Source organism: Aulonocara sp. 'chitande type north' Nkhata Bay, linkage group LG9, assembly GCF_057382095.1.
Source record: "Aulonocara sp. 'chitande type north' Nkhata Bay isolate Kocher_YH1m ecotype deep benthic linkage group LG9, A_spYH_male_GT1.1, whole genome shotgun sequence".
Lineage (NCBI taxonomy): Eukaryota > Metazoa > Chordata > Actinopteri > Cichliformes > Cichlidae > Aulonocara > Aulonocara sp. 'chitande type north' Nkhata Bay.
In genome coordinates, this window is record NC_141352.1 from 17,510,432 (window position 1) to 17,527,260 (window position 16,829).

At 43.2% G+C, this 16,829-nt stretch overlaps 1 protein-coding gene across 3 annotated transcripts in view; it reads right to left on the reverse strand.

Moving 5' to 3' along the window:
* The window catches only part of sulf1 (sulfatase 1), a 34,971-nt gene that overhangs the window by 8,503 nt on the left and 9,639 nt on the right, over positions 1–16,829 (reverse strand). For all 3 annotated transcript variants that reach the window (XM_086306166.1, XM_086306164.1, XM_086306165.1), the window contains exons 2-10: positions 13,441–13,735; positions 12,810–13,049; positions 11,971–12,122; positions 9,150–9,319; positions 6,401–6,551; positions 6,136–6,311; positions 5,854–5,982; positions 5,259–5,315; positions 1,491–1,617 (exon numbers count right to left, since the gene is read on the reverse strand). In XM_086306166.1, the coding sequence (XP_086162292.1) occupies positions 1,491–1,617; positions 5,259–5,315; positions 5,854–5,982; positions 6,136–6,311; positions 6,401–6,551; positions 9,150–9,319; positions 11,971–12,122; positions 12,810–13,049; positions 13,441–13,615 (1,377 nt within the window). In that variant the 5' untranslated portion in view covers positions 13,616–13,735. The remainder of the gene's footprint in view (positions 1–1,490; positions 1,618–5,258; positions 5,316–5,853; positions 5,983–6,135; positions 6,312–6,400; positions 6,552–9,149; positions 9,320–11,970; positions 12,123–12,809; positions 13,050–13,440; positions 13,736–16,829) is intronic.

Here is a 16,829-nt window from a genome sequence, read left to right on the forward strand (position 1 = left end):
AATAAGAAGCTACTTGCAATCAGTGTTGGTCAAGTTACTTGAAAAAAGTAATCAGTAACTAATTACTTCCCCCCAAAAGTAATCCTTTATTTTACTGATTACTTATTTTCAAAAGTAATTAATTACTTAGTTACTTAGTTACCTTTTAAAAACATGATTTACTACCTGAATAGGTGATAAAGCGATAGCTCTTTCAGCCCAATTCTACTTTTTCTGCGTAATCCATCATAGAAAATGTAATCAAATGGAAAAGTCTCTTTTTAAAACTTGTTTTAATCTTTTAACTTTATGCATCAAGCAAACATTAAATTATATGCATCATTCTCTGACTGGAAGAAATTTGTTTAACATTTAAACCTATTTTCTGCACATTCCAGCACATAAAATAAAATATTTTTTTGTGTTTACACTCAGTCTTTCAAATAAGTGCAAGTGAAACACAGCAGAAAATAAATAAAATCAAAGACTCAGCGGTCCTGTTGCTCTATTTTCACCTGTATAGTAGGCGGATGTTTTCCCTGGTGCAGGTGTGCCGCAGCGGTCAGTGGAAGAATCCGCGAGTTTGTCTGTGAATTTCCCTGGTAGTGCACTGGGTGCTTGCACGGAAGTTTAGGGGTTTTTTCACTGTAAAAAAAGTTTTCTTCCCACGCAGTGAACAGCGGACGCTAATGTTTTTGTCACTTTTTACGGAATCAAAGTTAAAGTAAGGTCAGTACTTCCACGCTTTAAACGCTGCACGCTCACACTCTCTCCTGCACTCGATATATTATCCGTTGTTGATCTGCACACAGCTGTTGCCACGAACGTCACGACACTCTCGCAAAAAAAAAATCACGGTTTTAGTAACGCAGTAACGCAGCGTGCTTACGGGAAAGTAACAGTAATCTAATTACCTTTTTTGCAATAGTAATCCCTTACTTTACTCGTTAAAAGATAAAATACGTTACTTGTAACGTATTACTGCCCATCTCTGCTTGCAATCACTTCAACACACTAGATGTACTTATGAGCACATATGATGAGCTTTCACTTGCATTATATGATGCAGTATACACCTCTGATGCCTATTGCTCCTGTTAATAACTCATTGTTATACACACTGTGAGGTGTTCGTTATGATGGATCTGGACTGCATTAGCCAAACCCTTATAAATCTCTGTGATTGAATACTACAGGACATTTGTAATAATTTGTCTTATTCTGGCCTGTCTGTTCCGGGGCCACAACCTCTACTATTTGGCTGTTGCTCTGCCAGAAAATTCATGGGCATAGATCAAAGGGATGTACCAATTAGCGCACCACAAAACGGTGTAAAGCGGTCCAATTATAAACCAGTTGTGGCTTTGTAGAACAGTTCAAAAGGCAGCTAAGAGGTCACTTCAAAATAATTGCATCGGCTTTCTTTAGTGGATATATCAGGGCACTCATGTGGTCAAAAGGTTGCAGAAAAAAGAAATGCGCTTGTGTGCAAATGGGTGTTTCTCCTTTACCTGTCCGGGCTGTTCACACGGTGTCTGGAATTCAGCCTGCTGGCAAGTCTCTCTGACCTTCTTGTACTTGGGGAGACTGTTGCTGTGTTGAGTACTCGCTGAGTCGTCCTTTTTTCTCAGGATCTTCCTACACGACAAAACAAGGAAAGCAAAACCATATCAAATGGTGAGTGACGTCAAATGGCGTCAAATTCAACTGCCCTGTCCCCTTTTCCTTTACAACCACCACCACAAACACTGGCTAAGTCTCTGCTACGGCCATGCCAACACCACTGTCCTTCCTCTTCCATTATACCTCGACTAGCCACAGCAGTCACAGACAGAATGAAGATGCCAGTGAGGCACAGAACAGCCTGTCCCCTTACACAGGAGGGCCACTGCAGTGTTAAATTTTTTGTTGCCGTCTTCTTTGGCTGGAACCAGCCAATGTTCACACGCTAGCTTGGCTGACGTATCTTGCCTTCAGCCAAGAGTGATTAAAGAGCAAACAGTTGTTAAAGACCCTCCCTGATTGCTGCATTACGTAGATGGAGTTTTAAACAACACAGTCAGTCCCAGCTGTCATTCAGCATTTCACAGGCTCAGATGTAGTACTGTAAGGTTATGTGAGGTTATTAAATCAGACAACATATCACATGACTGGTGCAGGAACTGCAGATAAAACTTCGACTACTGTATTTGTGTCAATAGAGTCAAGTTAATGGAGGCTAATCTTATCACTTAAAGAAAAGTGGACCTGTGGACGTCATTTAAAAAAAGTTTAGAGTTTAACTGAGAAACAGATTTAAAAGTCAGCAGGCTGCTGGCCGACATGAGCAGCAGTAAAGCTAACAAAAGCTTCTTTTATTCTCTTGATAACGTGTGAGAAATGATAGCGGTGATGTAGCAGTAACAGCAGCTGTAAAGAAGAATGTGACAATGTAATATACAATATTTTTCATTTTAATTTTTCTCCTTTTACACAGTTAGACTGTGCTGCCAGCACAATCTGCCTTCAGCCAGTGATTGTTCTCTTGCCTGTCGTTTTCATACGAGTGCCCTCATGGCTTTCTTTTCTTGTTTCTTCAACCTATGTTTTTTTTTTAACCCTCAGGCAACTGTATATCATAAAGTCGAGCTTGACGGGATTATTTCTCTCCTCGGTTGTCATGTTTCTGTCAGTGTACCTCTGGCGTTAGCACAGCGAAGCATGTTCATTGAACAAAAGTGGACTGACAGCTTGGAGGTATCATTTTCTGCGACATATATCTTGTGGCAGAGGAGGTTAAATAAAGAACTGACAGGGTTTGTGAAAGGACACACACTGGATGGAATCAGAAAACAGCCTTGGGGAAATAGTCAAGTGTTTTCTGCAGTGTGGCTCCTGCATTCCACACTGGGAAAGCTGGTGACATGTCCTGTGAGTGGATTGAGTGTGAGGCTTCCAGCTATTCCTCAGGTAACATCATCCTGAGCTTGGCTAGCCTTTGTTTATTTTGCGTATGTCTAGTCCTCCCATGTTACTGAAATGTATCTTCCTCCTGTCTCCATCGATGCAAGCTAAGTCAAGTTTAGGACTATGATCTAGGATTGTGTACTTAATATATGCAAGCCCCCCTCCCCTCCGAGGAGACAAAGACTCGATAGCTTTTCTTTTCTTTTTTTCCCCCCTAAATGACCTGGTTACATGTGTCAGCGCCCCTTGCGTGAACTGTCATAATTTTCCAGGAATTTTAGCTTCGCCAAACAACTTACAACACTTTCAATTGGTTACACACTGCCGTCCAAGCCGAATGTGGTCAGGAAATGTCTGTCAGATAACAAATAACCGGGAAAAGCAGATGCGTTGCTCGAAAAGGGAACACGCACCGAGCCCTGCACATTTCGGGTTCATTTAAATGTTTTCATCAGGTTTATGTGACACACAGTGACACGGATGTGTTTGTGGTGTGGAAAGGGAATAAAGACAAAACAAGGAAAGCAAAACCATATCAAATGGTGAGTGACGTCAAATGGCGTCAAATTCAACTGCCCTGTCCCCTTTTCCTTTACAACCACCACCACAAACACTGGCTAAGTCTCTGCTACGGCCATGCCAACACCACTGTCCTTCCTCTTCCATTATACCTCGACTAGCCACAGCAGTCACAGACAGAATGAAGATGCCAGTGAGGCACAGAACAGCCTGTCCCCTTACACAGGAGGGCCACTGCAGTGTTAAATTTTTTGTTGCCGTCTTCTTTGGCTGGAACCAGCCAATGTTCACACGCTAGCTTGGCTGACGTATCTTGCCTTCAGCCAAGAGTGATTAAAGAGCAAACAGTTGTTAAAGACCCTCCCTGATTGCTGCATTACGTAGATGGAGTTTTAAACAACACAGTCAGTCCCAGCTGTCATTCAGCATTTCACAGGCTCAGATGTAGTACTGTAAGGTCATGTGAGGTTATTAAATCAGACAACATATCACATGACTGGTGCAGGAACTGCAGATAAAACTTCGACTACTGTATTTGTGTCAATAGAGTCAAGTTAATGGAGGCTAATCTTATCACTTAAAGAAAAGTGGACCTGTGGACGTCATTTAAAAAAAGTTTAGAGTTTAACTGAGAAACAGATTTAAAAGTCAGCAGGCTGCTGGCCGACATGAGCAGCAGTAAAGCTAACAAAAGCTTCTTTTATTCTCTTGATAACGTGTGAGAAATGATAGCGGTGATGTAGCAGTAACAGCAGCTGTAAAGAAGAATGTGACAATGTAATATACAATATTTTTCATTTTAATTTTTCTCCTTTTACACAGTTAGACTGTGCTGCCAGCACAATCTGCCTTCAGCCAGTGATTGTTCTCTTGCCTGTCGTTTTCATACGAGTGCCCTCATGGCTTTCTTTTCTTGTTTCTTCAACCTATGTTTTTTTTTAACCCTCGGGCAACTGTATATCATAAAGTCGAGCTTGACGGGATTATTTCTCTCCTCGGTTGTCATGTTTCTGTCAGTGTACCTCTGGCGTTAGCACAGCGAAGCATGTTCATTGAACAAAAGTGGACTGACAGCTTGGAGGTATCATTTTCTGCGACATATATCTTGTGGCAGAGGAGGTTAAATAAAGAACTGACAGGGTTTGTGAAAGGACACACACTGGATGGAATCAGAAAACAGCCTTGGGGAAATAGTCAAGTGTTTTCTGCAGTGTGGCTCCTGCATTCCACACTGGGAAAGCTGGTGACATGTCCTGTGAGTGGATTGAGTGTGAGGCTTCCAGCTATTCCTCAGGTAACATCATCCGGAGCTTGGCTAGCCTTTGTTTATTTTGCGTATGTCTAGTCCTCCCATGTTACTGAAATGTATCTTCCTCCTGTCTCCATCGATGCAAGCTAAGTCAAGTTTAGGACTATGATCTAGGATTGTGTACTTAATATATGCAAGCCCCCCTCCCCTCCGAGGAGACAAAGACTCGATAGCTTTTCTTTTCTTTTTTTCCCCCCTAAATGACCTGGTTACATGTGTCAGCGCCCCTTGCGTGAACTGTCATAATTTTCCAGGAATTTTAGCTTCGCCAAACAACTTACAACACTTTCAATTGGTTACACACTGCCGTCCAAGCCGAATGTGGTCAGGAAATGTCTGTCAGATAACAAATAACCGGGAAAAGCAGATGCGTTGCTCGAAAAGGGAACACGCACCGAGCCCTGCACATTTCGGGTTCATTTAAATGTTTTCATCAGGTTTATGTGACACACAGTGACACGGATGTGTTTGTGGTGTGGAAAGGGAATAAAGAAAGCCGGTTTACCCTCGCTCCACAAGGAATGTGTCCCTCCAGACTTTGGGTTTCCGGTTTGGTTTGAATCTGGGAAAACAAAACAAGTTTATAAGCTTCATATGGCCTATGCACTCACTATCAGCAACAGCACGGTGGGAACAAAGCTAGTCAGAATTATGGAAGTTGATCACAGCAAGAACAGGACCTTGCGGGCGTAATGCTCTTTTAGTATTAAAGGGATTGTGCTAAGTTTTTCTGTAAAAACATTTTCGTGCAGATTTATTATAAATAGTGCAAGGCACAATAACCTTGCATTCCTTTTATACACGGTTAGTACAGTGGGTTTGCTGGAGACAAAAAATGATTCAGTTTGCAAACAAATTCTACAGGAAACCTCATAAAGAAGAAACTCAGTGTTTCCCAGCCAAAGTCCCACAGCCAAGGAAAATCTGCCAAATTGCCCCAAACCCACTCTGCCCAGCTGGAGCAAAAGCCATCATTTTGGCTATGGAAATTTGCATTTGCTCAATAGAAGTCAATAGAAAGAGTTGTTGCACATATGCACGCTGTGGAATTACATGTACATAGTATCCATTACAGCATGGCATAATGGATCCACACAAACCTGTTGCCAGTCCGTTCCTGTTCCAGCAATTTAAGGATGGGCTTTCCATCCATGTCTGGAGGGATCTCCAGTCCAGCAATGTGGAGAAATGTGGGAGCCAGGTCAATGTTTAGCACCAGATGAGGGTTTCTGGAACATTACAAGCGTGAAAGACATTAAGTTTCAAGTGATAAAACTGATGGATTGAAATATCAGAAGTTTACTCAAAGAAGACAACAAGAGTGCAGCAAAGACTTACTGAATGTTTTTATAGTAACAGAAAAAATGTGCGTAGTTACTTACACTGCCCCAGGCTCCACATTCGGTCCTCTCATGAAAAACGGTACACGGATATCAAAATCATAAGGCATTGACTTGCCCTTGACCAACCCGAACTGACCAATGTGGTATCCATGGTCTGCTGTATAAATGATGTAAGTGTTGTCCAGTTCGCCTGTTTCCTCCAACATGTCATAAATCTGTGTGAAAAAAAGCATCAGTAAAATGATCCATGGTAGATTACTCAATTATTTACAGTAACTACATATCCATTAATAATTACTCATACCTTCTGCACTGAATCATCCACAGACATAAGCGTCTGTAGCCTTTTCCGATGCAGGAAGTTGGTGAACTCCATGTGGATCGGTTTCATGGGGCCCGTGTACTGCATGATCCAATGTTTGTCCATATTGGGGGCATAGTTGTAGCTCGGGGTGCTGAAAGGGCAAAAGGAAAGGAGAAAGGAGACGGGTATGTTAAAAAAATGCATTATTTGGGTTTCATTGTGTTGCCGTTTAACTCGCGTAGAAGTCCGAAAAACATTTTGGACGTGTCCACATCAGAGCGCCTAACAGCCAAACATTTAAGATGCCAAAAACACCTGTCTGCTACTTTTCACAAACCTCTGCTCAGCAGCAGGTGTCACAGTTGTCCACTGTGCTTGACAAGCATCAATAGCCGCTCAGTTTGCTGGGGGAAAATGTCTTAATACTTTGCACCCAGCACCTTGACTGTTTTTCCACACCTCTCTCAGACCAGATCTCTCCTCCTCACACAGACACAAGTCTCCTCGCTTCACTACACTCCTGGCAAAGACGAGTCATTTGAGGGTTGGCACATGCTTAAGAAAATAATAGGTCCAAAAGTCGGGTTTGCAACAACTTCTGGTCTAAAAAAGCAAAGAAGTCATGCTCATTTGAAATTGGGGAATTACAAGACTGGACAAAGGCAAGACAGAGAGAAAAGTGCTTGCGTTTGTCAAGTTTGTGTTCAGCTGAAGGAAAGTGTTCCCCTGCTTGCAGTAAAGGGAAGCGGAACATCTGATGTTGTGCAAATCTTCTGCAGTTGAAAGCAAAATAGCACACAAATTATATACACTAAGTATATATAATGTACGTAGAAACCCACAGAATCTCAGTAGCAGTGAAGTTGTGTCCCTTCAGCTTTAAGTAATCCACTTTATAAATGAGCAGCTTCTACCCCTGAATAAACAGCCCAAGCCTCAAAATCTGCGTACTTAATGAAGACTTGCTTTGGGAGCTACTTTGTCCTCAGTGACTGAGCTGCCTTCTGTCCTCGTCTCCTCAGGACTGCTTTGTGAAAAGGGTGAACTCTTCACCCACTTAGCAGGCGGTCTAATAAGACCCACAAAGGGACCCGTTTCTGGGCAATGGGCCACCAAGGTATGGGGGCGCTGAGCACCAGGGAACCAGGAATGTAGATGTCAGTGGAAAGACGCCAGTCCGTAGCAGAGGTCACACCTGCATACTGTTGCATATAGTGCAGGTCTACCTTATTGTCTACATTATCCTTGGCTTACAGGAGCACTCCATGCACCCTAAAATGCCTCCTAACCTTAAAACGTTAGGAGGCACGCTTGAAGATGAGAGAGTTTCCATAAAGCAAGTTTTTAATCTATGGCCAGAATAGCATCTATCACTCCCTGCAGGGAAAGACATGCCATTGACAAACCGCACCAAATCTACGGTGTTTAAAATAGGTCGGGAACATACTTCGCATCTGAGAGAGAGAGTAAAAGCACCTGAGGAATGTTAATGACATTAACATCAAACCATCCCCAGCTACTGGTGCTGTCAAAAGCACAGACGCTTGTTTTGATTTATGAAGCGGCTCCTCCTTAACTGCCACGTGGTCTCTTTCCATCTCTGTGCATAACACACTAGCTGTAGATGGCATCTACTACAAAGTCATCTTTCCATAATCCAATTTAAAATGGAACAGTGTCAAGAATATTCCCATCTATAAAAAGAAATTTTTGAACATCGGAAAAAAAGTGTTCCCATAGCTGTTATGAAAGTTTATAGTCAAACAAACACCCAACCATGCCAACCACCTGGGCTCTCCTTAGTACCACTTAATCTACACAAACACACACACAATAACTGGGGCAACCCCTTTAGTCACTCGTGGGCCCCAGCTCCACCCCCTTCACCCGGAGACTCAAGCTAAAAATAAATTAATAATGTCACAAAGGGTGTTCCAGAGCGCACAATGCATTCCTCTGGTCCTAGGAGCTCCAGGGCGAAACTGCTGATTGATATGGATGGGGTCAGGAAGTCCTTTGCGAATTGCACAGGCGGGGAGGAAGGGGTAAGCAGAGCGAGCTGGAAAGAGAGAAGGAGATGACACTGGGAAACAAGGAGGGAGAGGTAAACAGAGTGATAGAAACAGAGATATACAGATAGAGAGACAGAGGGGTAGTATAAATAGATGACAAAGTTAAGTGTGACAGAAAGTGAGAGGCAGGAACACTAAAACCTCTGGGAAACATAAAGAAAAGGGAGTATTGAGTCTTCAAGTCCAAATCTAGTTCTCTAAAACACCATGCCTCCACACATTGAGCCGTGCAGTGAGGCAGTAGGGCTTGGTGCCAGTGAAACAACCCAAAGTACTGCAGCTTAACTCAATGAGAGCTGCTGGAGGCCAGTGTGGGTTTGGCATAGAGCACAGTGCTACGTTAAAAAACCATTCCCGATCTTCCCTATGGTATGTGCCTCAGCTACTCTTGGATGATAAATCATTTTGATTTCACGCTTGCCAAGTCCTCGCCCCCAGCGGCTTCAGAGCAACCTGTCATCTCGTGGGGATTGGGGTGCATACTTACTGTAATAATGTTAGGCAAACCAAATCGCAAAAACTCAATTTAGCTGTTAATGAGACAAAGGCTGAAATCAAAATCTGGGCCCTAAACACTCATTTTTCATTCTTCTCTAAGGCTACAATTCCTGTGTCAAAACCCTGATTAGTGTATATGTTTGAGCATGTATGATAATGTGAGCCTCAGTATTGCTTACATGTGCTGCGAAGCATTCGGGAAGAATTCGGCATACTGTGGCGCCGAGTCTTCTGGGCCGTGAGGAGCAGCGTGACTGACGACCATCATCACGGGACGGTGCGGGTACATCTTCTTGGACATGCGGAAGAAGCTGATGCTGTCGTTGGTGATTAGGTCAGTGAAATAGTCCTTTGAAAGAAGAGCAAAAATAAGGCCCGTTAAAAGGGCGAAAAGTCTAAAAGAAAAAACCTAGAAATAAATATGGAACTGAGGGAAAATATACACCAAAAAAAAAAGAACATAAATTACACAACACATGCTTTCATAACTCATTTGCAGTCCAATCACCGTGACATGTTGCTTGCCTTCGTCTAGTCACTTTCAAATAAATTGAGAGGGGCCATTGGGGATATGAAGTGGGGCCATTGAGTACACTACGGTACCAATCTGTCGAGTCAACAGCTGGCAGCTTGCCTGTGTGTGTGTGTAAATGAGTGTGCGTATGTGTATACAGTATGTGGGCAGTTGCCTCATCAGTGAATCTCTGCACTATTGAATGTGACACCACTTGATGGCGAGGGGCCAGGCCCTTTTAAATAGCATGTTGTGATAAATTTGCTTTCTGCTAACTTCATTTTATTTCGCTCACTTTCTGCTACATCTCCCTGCTTCCTTTTGTCTTTTTCACACAAAGTGACATCAAAATATCTTTTAAGAAACTGAGATATTGGCTTTGGGTAATATAAATGGTAAATGGACTGGTTATTATACAGCGCTTTTCTCCTCTACCTAAGCACTCAAAGCGCTTTATACAATTTGCCTCATTCACCCATTCACACCATTCATACAAGCACTTTTTCTATGCTTCTTCTATCTGACATTTACACACATTTATACTCTGATGGATGCATGGGAGAGCAACTTGAGGTTAGTATCTTGCCCAAGGATACTTGGCATACAGACCGGAGCAACCAGGGATCAAACCAGAAAGTAGACTCAAGTGCCAACAACAGTTCTCAAGATGCCAAATGCTGTGTTTCTCTAAATTAAACACCACAGGCAAAGAGAGAACAACTGGATGAATGTGAAGAGCTTAGACACAGGAAATGTGAAATTGTCACAACACTGTACAGCAGTCCCACCTTGAACTGAAATTACAGTAGCATTCGCCAAGTTTCCAAGAGAAGACCAACCATTGTACCTGTTGTTGCTGCCTGGCATACAACAAATGAAAGGGAGTGCCAGGCTGAGAATCAAAGGGTAACGGGTGATTTCCTTGAAATGTCAGAAGTGGGTTTGGCTGATTCATCTTGTCTCTAATAGGTTTTACAGCTAGACCAGCTTTAATGGCCTGGCGGCTGTACATGCCCGTGGAGGCCGATGATTATGTGCACATGGCAAAGCACCGCCGTGCACTTTATGTTGCCAGCTCCCAAATCTGAGCCACTGCTGCTGAGAGCTCTGGCAGGTCAGAAGGAAGTGACAGTGTCGTGGGGAATGCCTGGCCAGTGACTATAAAATAGTCAGGGAGGTGAAGAATATCACTTTTCCCTTTTGGAGCTGATTGGTAATAGTAAGTGGCACTCACCCAACGGCACCCCATTAGTACATGGTTTCATTTTCCCCAAATCGTTCATCTATTTAATTTGTAATCCTCATAAGTTTTTAAATGACCTACAGGACAGCCAATGCACCAGTGTTTTATAGGTTTACATTTACAACATTTATTGTTTTTTCAAAGTTACAAGATTGCACATCTGTCAAATTAGCAGTGAGACACTTTATAATATCACAGCTGTTAGAGTTGTTGCTCTACTGTCATGGGATTTGATATTGATGGATGATATTCTGAAACTAAATCTCACTCAAGAGTGTTTGACAAAACCCTTAACCTCAATTAACTCATCCTCCTACAGAAGAAAAATCAAACAGGACCTAACTGGATGAAATCACACAGGGTCTGTAGCTTAATCAGTGTCATGATGTGCAAGATGCACTCTGCACAGATACTCTGACCTTCTCACCCCATCCAAACCTAAAGAACTGCGGTTGTCCTGGTGGCAGCAGGTTGATGGGCTTTGGCAGTAAACAGAAAATATTGTGTCCATTTGGTTGTAAACCACAATCTGCTGACCAAGTCCGTGTCATGTAAACACACCGGCCCAAGCCTGTGGGTAATTTTACACCTTGGTCCAAGTTGGCAGAGAAGTAGCAATCCAAACATTTGTTTGCCCATCTCATAGGCCAGCCCGCCACATGGATTTCTTGTATATCCAGCACTGTGCAACCTAGGGAGATATTGGCACGGACTTGCGAAAACAAACTGACAGCTCTTACAAAAACATTTGGGGAAGATTGATGACCGATGCCATCTAGAGCTACAAAAAGACAGTGTAACCACAGTCATCCCCCAGCAGTAGCAAACAGTGGTGTTACAGCACAAAGTCATTCTGCAAAACTTGATAGTGAGACACAAAGAGGAAGAATAAGAGTGAGAGACAAAAACAAGTGCAGGTCAGTTTTTGTCACAAGTTGTCAAGTTGGCTTCTCATAAAGATGCACCAGTTTTATAGCGTCTAAATATTGAGGAAAGGTGCATCATAATAAAAGGATGCTGCAGAAAGAGGAGGCGTCAACTCAGCTCGTTCCCTTTAATCCTCAAGAGAGAATTCCTGCCATCCTGAATCACCACACAGCCATAAGCTGCTTCACTGTCTGTATTTATAAGCGAGTGGAACCTGCAATTTGTCATGTGAAGTCTTAATATTAAGTCATAACGGCAAAACAAATTAGGGACTGAGCTAATAGAGCCTTTTCGTATGAATTATGAGAACACATACCTTGGCATAATCAGCACCATGTTTCTCCTTGTAACCATTCCGACAGACAGTATAATTATAGAAGCGGGAATTTTTGATCAATCCAACCCATTCGCGCCACCCAGGTGGGATGTAGCTGCCATTGTACTCATTGAGGTACTTGCCGAAGAAAGCTGCAGAAGAAAAGATGAGAGAAAGAAGGGAGAGATGGGCCTCTTTTAATATGCAGTTTCTTTATATATGCAGTCTTTACAAGCACTGCTTCCTTAAGGCGATGCCTGTAAAAAAAAACAAAAAACAAACATAATTGTGTGACTGTGCGACTTTATCTGCGCTTATGTGATGTTTAACATTTTTGCTTGTCTCCTTTTCCCTGGATTCTCTGACAACATTCTCAGATAGGCTGGGCAGGAAGCCAGGCTGTCCCAGAGACGGCTAATTGCAGACTAACGCAACGACTCCAAAACCACAAGTCGAGCTGCAGCCCACAGGACCCCACTGAGCTGCCCAGTTCAACGCCTGCCCATCACTCAGGCAGACAGTGTCTGATGAGACACGACATCGACCTGGCACGCTCAACATGTTTGCATTTCTCACAGCAGACAGCCAGGCAGGCAGGCAGGTTTGTGGAGTCTAGCTTACTGTATAAATTTGCATTGACTAACATATGAATGGCGTTGCCAGGAGGAGATTAGAGCTAGTAGTGACTGACACTCTGTTAATCAGAACCGAGAACCTCATACAGGTGAACCATCGTCACTATCAAAACTGCCATTTTCCATAAATAAATAATAAGAGAACACCACAGGCATGAAATAAAGAGTCCTCAATTATATTTGTGTGAGTGTATATTCACAAACCTGTTCTATAGCCAGTTTCATTGAGGTAGACTGCAAAGGAGCGCGGCTCATGCTGAGCTTGCCAGGAAGGGGAGGAACAGTTCTCATTGTTGGTGTAGGTGTTGTGGTTGTGGACGTACTTGCCCGTCAGCATGGAAGAACGTGACGGGCAGCACATGGGTGTGGTGACAAAGGCATTGGTGAAAGAAGTGCCACCATCCTCCATGATCTTGCGGGTTTTATTCATTACCTGTAGAGAACCTGGAGGGCGAGGTAACGTGATCAGTGCTGTACAGTTACAGCGAAATCTTATTAAACACACGCAAATACTGTTTTTCACTCGTATTTACTTAATCTGTGATTCAGTGCTCTGAAAGGCAAATAATTACAATTCAGCACACGAGAGACCAGATGGCCATTCCGGTGTGGCTTATGGCCTCTACTTAATATTTAATGTGCCAAGAAAGACTACAGAAGTCCTGATGCAAATCACCACAAAGACAAAGAAACACATTAGAACAGAGAGGATTGAAGACTGGGAAAAACACTGAATTTTAGATAAACTGTGCACTTTTTCTTTTAAATAGGGAAAAAAATTGAAGCCAAATGAAAATTTCCAGGAAGACCAGGGGTTTCTGCCAGGCAGCCTTACCCAACTCAACATCCTGGTCGTCAGTCATGATGAGGATGATGTTGGGCCGGATGTTTCTGCGGTCTCTCTGAATGCGACCTCTGAGGCCCTGAGCCCTGGTGGTGGTGAAGGCCCAGCTGCCTGGAGCCCAATCCAGCGACAGGAGGGCCAACCAGGACAGCCAGTGAATCAGCATGGTGACTGAAACAACAGGCCAGAGGATGGGTAGATGGAGGAGATTAATGGAGAGAAGGGGAGGGAGAGAACCAGCCGGGCCGCTCACTCACACTTGTGCAGCTCTTGCAGCAGTGATGGACTGTGGGGAGACAAGAGGGGGAAATGTATGGAGACATTACAACAATAAGCATGGTGGGAGGTGAAACTTTAGGGTCAGTTTTGCAGTAGTGGAAGAGAAAACTGCATTGCACCTGCAGAAAGCCAGAATCCCTGTTGGAACATTTAAGCACATTTACTTCAGGTAACTTCTGTGCAGATGGTCACAAATCACACTCAAACAGAACAGTTTATCCATAAACAGGGAAGCCAAAACAGATTGGCTTTAGCCCTTAACGGTCCAGCAAGGAAAACTTATTCAGCAGTTCAAATATATGCTGTGTGCAGATGGAAACTCCATTAATACTGAACACAAAAATCCCTCACCCTCAACTCCCTGATCTGAAAGAAAAGAAAATACTCAACTCTGTCAAAGTTAAACAAAAACAAATAAACTGAAGATCTAGAAACACAGATCTCACCTCAGAGAATCCCGCGAGTCCCCTACTTTTACAGTTTTCTCTTTATCTCTCTCTCTATCGTTTCCTGGTTTTCCACTCTTCTACCGTGTCAGAGAACACACTCGTGCACGGAAAGTCTCCATCCCTACTGGACAGCTGCTGTTTAGCTAACTGTGATGAGATTAGGCCATTGGCTGCACACCCAGAACCACTTGCCTGCATGAGCCAATTGTGGCCCCCCTTTTACCTGCCACTCAAAAGTCACCCCCTGGTGAGTCAAGCATGACACAGGGCCAGTGGGGGGAGAAAAAAGGCACTGGAGGCGGGGAGAGGGTTCCACTACATTAACTGCAACGCCACTGTCGGGAATCACAGATGACCACTGAGTCATCACTTGGCAGCCTCTTGCTCACTATAACAGTCATCATAGCTGAATGCTCCGACTAAATTCCAGTGATCAGTAAAGTAAAATGTATACTAGTACAAACCTGAGCTCAGATTTTATTCCTGTACCAATGAAAAGCCAGTCTAAAGGAATTCAAAACATTATACCGGTAGTGTTGTGCTACAAATTAAAGTTAAAATGTAATAAGAATTCAAAGATGCCTTCAAATATATATAAAATATATGTGAAAGAATGGCTTCTGCCTGTGAGATGAACCGTGATGCAGTAATAATGAGAACCTCATCACCACCTGTGAAAAAGTGCCTTGCGGACAGCAGTCCCACTGAGTGGCACCACACTGCTCCCTATTCTGGGTTAATGGCCTGAAAACAAATGGCAGGTCCATGACACCTGAGCCCGGCCAAACCCCACTGGGTGGCTCCGCCCTTACCATCATTTCCACAAAAGGCCTGTCCGAATCAGCAGAGAGTAACAACCCTAATAAATGATTTGTATCTTGATGATTTTGATCTATCGCACAGTCCAGAATGAACTAACCTGCGTTGTTCGGATGGTAGTCGAGGACGGTAAAGATTCTGTTTGGTAATTTGCATCAGGAAATTAAAACACCTACTCTAGTCGTGTATCAGATAGATGCAAATCATCTCAAACACCCAACACCTCCCAATGTTGACCCTGCTCTACTACGCTGTTTATTTCAGCTGCTTCTCCAGTTTGATGTTAGATATGATAAGCAGAGCTTCAGACAGAGCTTTAAGAGTACTTTGGTGTACTGGGTTTCAGACAAGCTGTGTCTGGACTAGCCAGCCAGCCCAGTCATCGTGACAGCCCTGTGCAAACACTGGCGCCGTTTGGACAAACACCCCTCTGGTGCGAGGTGGCAGAGTGCACAGAACCTTGCAGTGAGCTACACACACAACACAAACTACTTTACAAACACATGGTGACACGCAGAAACTCATAGACGAGCCTTTATCCCACAAAAAACACACTCTTCTGCCGTGTGGATCCAAGTCCTCCTACACAAATTGGGAACGCTTCCCATATACAAGACACATAACCCATATCTAGACAAAGCTCAAGTCTCTGTTTCTATCAGAGCTGCGGAAGACCTGACATCAGCTGTAAGCCAGTCGGCCAGCGAGTGTAATGTTAGCACCCAGCGCAAATTCAATTTTACATGCCAACGATTCCAAGCAATGGCCTCTTCTTGCATCTTAGACAAAACAGACAAGAAGGTTCATTGTGGTGTCTGATGCAAACCTTGTGGTGCTGATCTACAGTGGAGTCAATAGCTATTCTGTCTGAAATGACTGAGACCGCAGGGCTAATAAAGCGCCACACAAAACCCCCCAATAGAATGAGGGCTGTTATTATGCAGGCCCCCTCACCTTTTTCTGGACTACCGCTCGTAGTCCATTTCACCTGATCCACTTTGCTCACTAGGCCATCTGAGGTTCACTTAGGAGCAAAAGGACTTCTACAGGTCTTGAGTCATTCGATCATCCTTCTCAAAGTGACCCATCATCAAAGAAAACCCAAGTATATGCTGGCATCATATCCTCAGTGCCCTGACTTCCTCATGCTAATGTGACATATGGAGCGTAAAGCCTCTAGAGGAAATGAGCAGCTGAGTGACAGGACATGTCAGAGTGTCGAGATAAGCAACTGCTGTTTATAAAGCAAAGATGGCAGGCTATATTGTGACCTTTAGTTCATGCAGAAAGTTTCCAATTCACTGAGCAAGAGTGAGAAAGAGGCAAAAAAGTGATTTTACTTGAATTAAAAATGTAATTTGCCCAAGGATGCTTAGGAGATATTCCTTCCATGCACCACATCGTGGTGCTTTTATCAGAATAAAACAAGTAGCCCTGCAGCAATTTCTGCCTCAGACAGGTCCACTCTACATGAAGATTTAATTTGGCTTGTTTTAAATATAGAATACATCCTGTGAGCACTCTAGAGCAGCACGGTATGCTTTATAGTTTAATATGCTCTATTTAAAATGTATAATAAAAACATCTGCTCCAGATTTGAAAGTGTGTCTAAGCTTTACAGACAGGATAGTTTAAACACCTATTTAACTACCGCTAGATGTCAGAATGAACTCCATTAGTTGTGTGTGTACAAACACACGTGTGTGTGTATTTTGTTTTGTACAAAAGCTTTACAAAGTGTTACACAGAGTTAATGGCTTCAGGCACATTCAGGGATCGGCATAAATTAGGCACTTTGTACACTTTAAATACACAAAACAATATGAATGACTT